Source organism: Brachionichthys hirsutus, chromosome 11, assembly GCF_040956055.1.
Source record: "Brachionichthys hirsutus isolate HB-005 chromosome 11, CSIRO-AGI_Bhir_v1, whole genome shotgun sequence".
Lineage (NCBI taxonomy): Eukaryota > Metazoa > Chordata > Actinopteri > Lophiiformes > Brachionichthyidae > Brachionichthys > Brachionichthys hirsutus.
In genome coordinates, this window is record NC_090907.1 from 3,342,961 (window position 1) to 3,353,592 (window position 10,632).

Here is a 10,632-nt window from a genome sequence, read left to right on the forward strand (position 1 = left end):
GTCAATGTTATAAAAGACAGGTGTCTGACCTAAACAGAGATGGCATGGAGCAGAGGAATCAGGCCAGCCTCAGCAAAGTGGCTTGGAGTGGGTGGAAAGAAGGACTCAGAGACAGCAGCGCAGCGGCACATGTATATTTTACAAGCTGTGCTTCGTCTCCTTAGCGTTCATGACATTTCCTCGCCGTAATCTACTTTTCTTGGCCAGCACAGAAGGTTGTGGGCTGAGCTGAGAGTTGGTGGCGAGGAAATGGCAGAGCAGAGCCAAAGCTTGGCAAGGAGAGTGTGGAAGTGAGGAAATGGCCAAGGGAGCCTTGATGGTTTTCTGTTTTACCGTGACGCTGCCCTGAGGCATAGGCAGGTCTGTCATTTATATGGTGTGGATGGGAGCGTGTGAAGAAAAGTCCGCTGATGCCAGTGAAGGTTTTTGTTTTGGGTTTTGGTTCACCACTACATAGAATTTATGTGCTGCAACTTTAACTGAACTAGAAACCTCTTTAAAAGTTCTAGACGGTTAAATTCAAAGTCCATTTTTGAATTCAACAAGGAGTATCTAAAACACTGTATTTCCCCTACCGATAAGGAACGGCAAGTGTTTGCCAGCATAAAAAATAAAAAAAACAGGATTATACAAAATCTATTTTCCACAAAACTTGTTGGTCGGAAGTACAGTTTTGCTTTTGAGCAGGTCCACATGACAGGTAGACAGTCAGGAACTTGGCTTCTATTTTGGTAGGACCATTTTCCATTTCTCTTACATATGAACTATCGGACACGTGATGAAACTTGGTCGATGAGTTGGGTGTGCTTTGGGGTAAAAGTAAAGTTTATTTTTTATTTTTTTACAATAACTTTACTTACGAATAGATGTTACACTTCAGAGATTCTCACACCTGCCTCAAGGTGAGAGAGACTGAAGGTGAGGAGAATTATTGAAACACAAGTGAAGGCTGAACTCGTGTATCCATGGCCACACACTGTGGTTGTCGCTGGGCTGCAGGCGGCAGCATAATCTACTCATCCTTAACTATGTGGTTGTGCTTGGCTCCTGATTAGACCTTACAGCATGAACCATTAGTGTGGCAGCACCATCATTTCATAAAGTGCATCCAAATGTGTCTGAGTGAATACACATCCATGTGTGCACGACTCACAAAGTCTTTTTGAAGCAATGTTAAATTTTTAAAAAATATGCTGGGAGCTTTTTCTCTAACAGAGAAGGAAGCGAAAGGACCTGAGGTGGAATCAAACCAGTGGCCGCTGCTCGGCCCTCGCATGTGGTCGACCGCTCTACCAACAGGATTAATGAGCTGCTTTTTGTTTGCTGCTCTTTCTTTGAACTCTGGGCACACTCTGCAGTTTTCCCGGGTGTGTACTTTATCGCTGCAGGTCAACACGTATGGGTTCATAAACTTGATCGGCCCAACCTGTGGGTTTCCCAAGATGCACAATGTAAGTACGTGAAGTGGATTCAGCAATACACTGCCGGTGCTGCTTCTGTGCAACAGTACCTGACCTGAGTAAAAAGCCTGCACTCCCCTGCAGTAGTGGATGCTGATTACCTCTGCTAAGGAGGTATATGTCTGTCTGTTGGCAAGATAATTCATAAAGTTCCAGACAGATCGTCATGAAATTGACAGGAAATGTTGGCGATAATACCAGAATGATTGGTTTGGTGATGATCCAGAAGAGTTCCTGGATTCGTGATCACTTTTAATTTTTTTTGGTAACATTGCAGTCAATGGAGCTTTAAAATCTGTTCCTCAATATCTCCTAGGTTGTTGGCCGATGTTTATGGAATGTGACACAGTGTTGTAGGGTGGGGGGCTCTATCTCACCCCCAAATTTTATCTGGATTTGATCCAGAATGAGGTCAGGAAAAATATTAAAGTTTAGCATTAAAACCACATTTAGGGATTCAAAAAATCGTTGAAAAATACACATAAACTCTGATTCACTTTGACTTTTCATGGTTGGTGTATAAAGATACCAAGAACAATTCAGAACCCCTTGGTGATGATTCAGAGCAACCTTATGAGGGGAATGAGCTGCTTGGCGGAGGTTTGTGCTCTCTCTCTGGTTTCTCTTTCAACACCATGTTTCAGCCTCTCGGCGTGGAGATGGGAAACATCAGTGATGATGCAGACCAGTGCCTTAGACACGTCGGTACAGCTGGTCTGTCCTGCAGAATCATCTCCATCTGTCTGCTGGGGATGAATGAAATGTGTGGCTGATTGTAGAGATAGTCTTTACACAATAGGGAACTCATAAGGCATCCAAACGACCAAAAGAAGACCTTTTGATTCCTTAGAATTGTTTTTCATTGCTTCATGGAAATGATGACAGTTTGCAATCTGTTCTCTCCGGCTGCATCTTCTCGTGAAACCATCTTAGACTTCCTCTTGTGGAACACATGGCATTGCAAAACAACACGCCATTACCTTATACTGATAGTTGCAAAACAACACACACACATGCATATGCTTTGCATTTTACGTTACACTCCTCGTCTACAAGCATTGGACATTCCGGAGACACCAGACGCCTGGTGTAGAATAACTAGATGCATTCTTTCTCCATCACACTTGCTTTCTTGTTGTCTTGTTTTCCATCTCTCTCAGCCACTCCAACTCACTTTCTCACACCTTCTTTTATTTGTTATCTCATGAATTACAATCTCTCTCGCCCATCATTCTTATTTACTTCCTCTGCTCAGCAGGTAGGCTATCCCTGCTTGCACTTATTCATCTTCTGTTCCCTCTTTCACACTGTTGCTGCCTCAGCTTCCAGTTTTATTTCCCCTCCTCCTTCCTCTCCGTGCCTTAAGATTGTTCTTTCTGGAAGTGTTTTATCTCCCAGTACAGTGTTTGTCTGTGGTCTCTGGGTATACTGTGGGCAGTTGGTGAACATTTTGTGATATGAATGGATGTATTGATTTAAATTTAAAGGACATATTTCATGTTACCAATGATGTGATTACATGCGTGCTATGTGATTAACCTCCATTTCAAGCACAACCACAAGGAAAGATAATTACAAATGTATGTTATGAGTTCTTACCTCGCCATCATTTTCTGACCTATTTCTGCAATTTCATTCGATGTGGGTTGTCTGTGTGGGATCAGCTTTAAACATCTGGGAGGGATAGATGGAAGCAACAACTCATTATTTTAACACTTCCCCTCTGGGCATGGCTGTAATGTGTAAAGTGAGCCACCCACTGATTGTGCATATTCACGTTGCCTGAGTCGACGCGCAAACACAAACAAACGTGAAGTAAATTCCATTTCTGTTGAAATCATGTAAGCATGTTAATCAAATAAGTACAATTTTCAGACCAAAGTAAAATGCTTTCCTCCCTGGCAGACCAAAGAAGATGATTTGATTTCTGAAGCACTCGCAACATGGCCTCTGTTATTATGTGATTGACGCAGCTTGAATGAGGGAAGTTATTCGCCTCCAAAAGTGGATCAGTTAAATTTCTTAATAGAAAACGGACATTATGTCTCCTGTGGTTTTCTAATTGTGGCAAAAGAAACTCTCTGCATTTTGAAAATGGTATAAATCACTTTGCAGTGACACACATCCGACTGATCAGTGGAGAAAGAGCCATCATGCTCGGTCTCCTTTCTGTCTTTATTTTTTTAAGGGTATATCTTCATGCATAAAGGAAAGATCTGAACAGAATTACCAACTCTGCAACTGAGATTAACTTCCTGTTCTAACACCTAGGGTGGTTTTGCTCATGTGCAGAGGCAGGAATGTGGTCACACCATTTAAATAGTGTTTTCTGTTCCAGATACAGATTTGCATGAATTCAGTTGTGGATAAAATAAGAGCAAACACAGTTAGTTAGTTGAGTTAAAGTAAGAGATGAGATGTTAATATTTGATCAACTTGCAAAAAAAACTAACACATTGCTAGAATGAAATGAAAATGTAAGTTATAGGCACGGTGGCGTAGTGGTTAGTGCTGTCGACTCGCCTCGTAGTCAGAATGTGCTGGGTTTGAATCCTATCTGTGCAGTTTGTTCTCCCTGTGTCAGCGTGGGTTTTCTCCGGTTTTCCGAATTATCCCATAGCGAGCTGGGACAGGCTCCACCAACTCCATCACCTGGGGAAGCGGAAGAAAATAGATGGATGGATTACTTACTGAAGACTTGTTATCATAAACGATCAAAGGGGCATGGATGTTACAGAAATGACACATAAATCCATTCATTGTTTGTTTTCTTCCACTTCATGTGTTTCCAGTAATAAATGGTGACGACTAGAGCCCCACTTATCCATTACGCGCTGCATCACTGATAATGTGAAAACAATCTGACAATATACAATATAAATGTTAGTAATTACCGACTTGAGCATGCATGGTGAGTTTCAGCCATCCACTTGCGACTTTGCTGTTTTGGTTCACTCTCATTGCTCTTATAGCTTCATTGCACAGCAGGAAGACGTTTACATTGAGAAACACCCACAAGCCACTGCACACCACCAAAGTCAGCAGCCAGCTGGTGAACACAAAGCATTTATATAGGCTAGAGCGACAGATGTTTCTCTATGCAGTTCATAAAGACCAGAAATCGAACTTGGGGAGTTCACTTGATGGCCTAAAGAATGATCTGATGTCTAAACCGCCTTATTTACCCCGTTGGCTATAAGAAGTGATGACATTCATCAGTGTAAGGGTCCACACCTTGCGTCTCAGAATGGTATTTAATATTCAGAAAATCCTTTGTCAGTGCAATAAATAATTGTATTATATTAATTATAATAAACAATTCATAGCAATGTAATCATTTAGAAGCTGAAATAAGTACAATGTTTATTTTTTTTACACATTTTATTGTTATTTTGACATGCAGTCAAATGCTATTTATGTTTCCCGTCTTCTGGAGTGTGCAGTGTTCTAAAATTAGCAAATTCTATGATAACAAGTGTTTTATGATAAATCTTCATTTACAAACCATGTAGAATTAAACATCCAGCTGTAAATGTCTCATGTCGCCTTTTTGTTCATGGTTATAAATCACGACATATGGATACGGCTGTTCACCTAATATCTAAAGACACAACCGCAGAATCTGCTGCACATTGAAATGCTGCCGTTGCTGTGGTTCTCAAGTTATTTGTTGCTGAACAATGTGCAGATTAAAATGACAGATGGGCATTGCATCCTTTTCTTTCTTAAACCCCAGGTAGAAGAGATAAGAAGGTAAGCCTGTAGCGCTTGACTTGGCATGTAGATGATACAAACAGTTCTTAGCCTGACTGCCACTTACTTTTAGGCCATTTCACTCAGTGAGGAGTCTTCCAACAAAAGTCACTTTGTCTGCGGCCCAAGCCCGTCACTTTGTCCATTCTAAGGAGTGATGTGGCTTTGTTGAGCCTGGCGGGCAATGCTCGAAATTGCACCGTTCCCCTCTGTTAAATCTGTTTTCCTGCTGACAGCTTTATTATAGCATTCAGCTCATTTGCATAGGTAATCAGGCCATACTTTCAGAACCTGTTAACATTCAAAATGGCAGCGACTAATTGGAAAAAAAAGGAAGGCAATAAAGGGCCATCTGAGGTTCAGCTTCCAGCTTTGTGTCTTTGCATGGTGGGACTAATAAAGTGAAGCTTGGGACAGATTAACTTGTTTTGTGTTTCTGGCCTCAGATGAAACCCAATGAAGAGGGTTAATTGCCTTGGCCCAGCTGGCAATGGCAGAGAAATCATCTGAAGCATGTAATCTTTTGAAATCCGAGGTTCTTCCACGGTGCTGACTTCAACAGCCAGGAGAGATGGAGTGAGCAGCGCTGCACTCCGCAGCCCTATTGACGGCGATATTTACCTGATTGCCTCTGCAGAGGAAGGGGGAAATTAATTTGTCCATATTCACAATGATCTGGGCTTGACAAACGCTCGCTATCAAGCCGCACGCCCAACCGAATGTGCCTCCACAGCACTATGGGTCATTGTTCATTCATTTTTCAACTACCATCCATATCCTCTCACAGACGTGTGCTCCGTGGGCCAATGGGAGCACGGCTAATTGTGACTACCGCTGTTGCAGAAATTGACATTTTTAATGAAGTGGGCTCAGCAGTCGTTGTCTGTTCACCTTACCTGGTGATGGGGGGGGGGATGCGGTTTTAACCACACGGAATAAAAGTGAAGATGGACCACGGATATCATTAGCAATACAGAAATAAACACTCCTCAGCCTCTCCCTTAATGGCCCCAGCTCGCCCTGAGCTCATGTGTACGGTTACAAGTGAGATGTGACTAAAGATCTCATTAACCTCATTCATTTCTGAATCAGCTTTTAACCACTTAGCTATAGCGCCGCTCTTTGTTTTTCAAACTGTCCCACTTTCCTCTGTTTTTGCTACACAAGTGGGGGGGGGGGGGGCTTGGAACCCCTGCCTTTTAGTCCTTTAATCATGAAAATGTCTGCAAATCCTTTTCAAAAATGTTCCGAAATACCTATAATACGTTGATGGGGATAAGATGCAGTCTGAAACAACTCTGACAAATCTGACAGGTATAGTTACTCTAAAAGTTGCTGCAGGAGTTGAAGGCATGTCAGGCCAAGGCTATTGATTTAGCCCATCTTTACGCTACGGCTCACTTCTGTGGGCTGCCTTCAGATCTGGACTGACTCATGAGCACTCGATCACGAAAACAAAGTGATGCAATGCCACATACAATCTCATATAACGGCACAAACTCAAGGGTGTTTGGCTTTAACAGGTCTTATTACAGGTTTTATAACCGGTTTTATGACAGGTCTAGACACAGAGGACGAGAGAGTGCTGGAAAAGCAACGGCAAGAGGTGACTTAAACAGCCCACTTCTCTCTCTCTCTCTCTTGCTTGCTGCCGCCCCCGGATTTCTGTTCTGTTAACATGTTATGTACTAAAAACACTTTTCTTTTTACAATTTGACCTTTCTTGAGAAACACTTTTTTCATTTAGACTTTGTTTAATAAAATTCACAAAGGCCAGTACCGGCTTTGACAATGGTATTTTTGCCACCGCAGTCATGAGTGACTACTTTCAGGTTACACATTTACACGCTTATTACTACAAAACTGTACCGATTAAGATTGCACACAACAGGCCACAGTGGACGGATGCCACTGTGGGTACACCCACTGAGTTGAAGAGAGAAACACACACACACACACACAGGTCTAAAAGAAAGCAGAGGCAACTGTTAACAGCCTGAAAAAGCCTCAACAAAGAGAAGCAAATGGACTGCTGTAATCAAACAACCAAATAAAATGTGGATCTGATCAGATCACTGTTCAAAAGCAGCTCAGCATCGATACAAACAACATTTTCTGTTAAAATGAAGTCGTCCCAATGGTGACGGATATGGCGATGAGGAACACGGTCTCTCGCTGCACATGTTCACATGCAAACATACATATTGCTGCATGTGAACATGCTACTAAATAATATTTGTACAAGCTTGTACCTTTTTATTTCACCAGCTTCTATGTTGAATTTTAGCCAAATCTCAAGATGCTGCATGCCTGGTGTTACAATTACTCGAATGTGAGTACACTGATTTCAGATCCTTGTTTGGACCACTGGTTCTTTGATATGATGGAGAATCACTGAGGGACCCGATTGCATTTATTTCAAGAAGATTATTGTTTTGTTTCTTTGCATGTTTGTCAGTTTCACCTACTAAAGGTCAACATGTTGACGGATGCTTTTTCAAACGTCACCTGAGGATTGTGCGATGGCAGGTTCAGACAACAATAGCTTAGCTCATGGTGAATAGTTGATGCAGTAACTTCTTGTTGATGGTGTTTAAGAACAGTCTGAATGTCAAAGCGTCCAATATGCAGTTTGACTCGTCCTCTAGCATCTCATTTCGATGCAGGAGATGCTGTTAGAATGTCTGTTTAAGATGATCAGATTTATATTTTTTATTCTCACATGTCAAACAAAGACAAAGTTATCTTTGGATTTACGCTGCGTCTTGTTTTGCTGGAAATTTACTATGTTAGCCTAAGTGTTCTTGGAACTGAATGGATGTGCTGTGTGATAATTAGATAATTGTTTAGCGCTGCTGAGACCAAGGCCTGATTTCTGAGCAACCAACATGCAGACAAAAGAAAAAGAGTAGAGTAAAAAAAAAAAGAGAAACTAAAATTAGATATTTAAAAACCTGACTTGTTGCATACAATTAATATATATACATAATTAAGTCTTTAAATATTAACTACCCATATCCATTTATCTGTCTACACCATTACCAGGCTCCACATTTCAAATCAATGTTTGCAGCTTTTATTTAAAAAAAGTGTTGGAGAAATTGTAGTTTCTTAAATATGAGGACTCTCCGGTGCTGCATGAGTCGGCCAGTTTTAGAACTCCAGAACTCTTCCAACCCCTTTATGCAAAAGTGAGCCAAAATCACATAATTGCTGTCACTATAGCAGAAATTTTGATTTCTAACATTCAAAAGGTTATAGCAAAGAAAGTCTGAATGGCTTAAGTGCTGAGATGGAGGGCAGCTGGTAAGGGAACGTTTATGGAGCTGGGTGTTGGTGCTGCTGTAGAACGATTGCACAGAAATAGTCTATTTATCTCCTGTTAGGTGGTTTGCATATATATATATATATATATGTATTTACATATAACAAATAGGCTTCCATTATGTACAGTTATGCTTATGTTTCTCTGGTAAAAAGAGTATATTCGTTAATTTCCATAATTGCCAGCTTGTCTTGAATTTCAATGGTAGACGTGCCAGTGTGGTGCAGATGGGATGTCAATAGACTGCAGTTAAATACTACAATTCACAAAGGACAACTTGACAGAATGAATTCACGTAAAATGTTCCTGCTTTCACTCTCAAGTGACGCGCCGCTGAAAGGCCCTGCGTGTGAGGAACTCCCACACGGCGCGTTTCGCTTGAACGCGGTGGTTCTTGCCGAAGCTGCTTCCTGTTTCGACATTTTCCGCTGCTTCAACACGCAGAATCTTTCTTCTTCATGCTCATCAGAGATCTGCTTCACACGGAGGTGGAATTCTTGTGGCTTCATATGCAAGCTACAGCTGGTCGTTTGGACGTCTGAATTGTCTTGAAAATGCAAAGCATCTGCAACTTCACCCTGGTAGGAAATGGAACTACAAATGGAACCGAGCTGGATATGAGGAACACGGCATATGCTGCCGTGTTTGGATCTGTCATGACCCTGGGACTTCCTCTCAACGCGGTGTCTCTCTGGATATTTCTACGCTGCCACAGCCTCAAATCGCCCGTCACCGTCTACATGGTCAACCTGGCAATCTCAGACCTGCTGCTTGTCATCTCCTTGCCTATGAGGGTCTACTTTTACGCCACAGGCATATGGCCGCTGAATTATATGGTGTGCATCTGGATCACAATGCTCTTCCACAACAACATCCGCTCCAGCTCCATCTTCATCACCTTCATCTGTGTGGACCGACTGCTGGCTGTAGTCTATCCTCTGAGGTCGCGTCATCTTCGAACCTCTGCCAATGCCTGGAAAGCTGCTGCGGTCGTTTGGCTCTTTGTGTTGGTGGTGAACGTCCCTGAAAGCGTCTACTTTTTAAGGTTTTTAAACGGCTATAATGTCGGTACCTGCTTTGAATTTCGGTGCGATTACACATCTGGAGTGGCTTATTTGCAGCCTGTGTTGGTGCTGACCTTGCTCACAGTCAATATCGTATGCACTGCCCTTGTGTCTTTTACTCTACGCAGTCATCTCCATGAGTCTGCAATGGTCAGCAACAAGGTGAACGTGCTGCTGATTTTTGTCATGAACTTACTGATGTTCACCTTGTTTTTTTTGCCTGTGTCTTTGGCTGTTTTATTTAAAAACTGGAGATCTGCTTTCACGCCACTGGTGTGTCTTGCTAGTGTAAATTGCTGTCTGGATCCTCTATTGTATTACTTTTCATTTGATGGATTTTGGAAGGGAACGAATGTGGGTAATACTATTGATATAATCAGTGACAGTAATAGACAAGGACTGGTGACATTAAATAATAGTTAAGGAGTTTGCATTATTTCTGTGCAACATAAAGTTCATAAGGTGAAGAACTGTTACATTTTGGAGAACAAAGAAAAGTCATCTGAAAATTCTGGCATTCTATGGGCATTTCTTTTTCTTCAATTTGCGACTTTTCCCTCGATTTGCAAGAACATCCATGCTTCGTTGTTGTCATGGCTGAAAATAAAGCAGAATGACTAGCTGGTCAAATACTCGAGATTTAATGGAAACCCCTGCAACACAATAATATTGAGAAATGAAAACAACCAAAACGTCAAAACAAAAAGCTGTTTAACTTGAAAAAGTTTTCCATATTGCACTTATTTAAGTCACCAGTGTGCATTCACATTGTCTTTCCAATTTTTTTCTTGGATGGCTCATTTACCTCAGTGTTGTTGGAGCAGGTAAGTATTGTGGTACAGCCTTGTAGTGAAATGTGTTCATGGATTTAAAAAGCATTTCCATATATATGATCGGACTAGACGACGAGGCCCTCTGCAGAGGTTTATCCATAAAGCCACACTGTGTACTAACACTATGGTCATGTTCATATGACCATCTTATAGCTGCACCAAAACGGATTGAAAATCCATACGAGTGTAGGATCTGT

At 41.7% G+C, this 10,632-nt stretch overlaps 1 protein-coding gene across 1 annotated transcript; it reads left to right on the top strand.

Annotated features, from left to right (window-relative positions):
* Nucleotides 1–9,092: 9,092 nt before the first annotated feature.
* lpar5b (lysophosphatidic acid receptor 5b) lies at nt 9,093–10,211 on the top strand. Its single transcript, XM_068745643.1, has one exon. It carries the CDS (start codon nt 9,093–9,095, stop codon nt 10,023–10,025), a length of 933 nt encoding a protein of 310 aa, XP_068601744.1. The 3' UTR covers nt 10,026–10,211.
* The last annotated feature ends 421 nt before the right edge of the window (nt 10,212–10,632 follow it).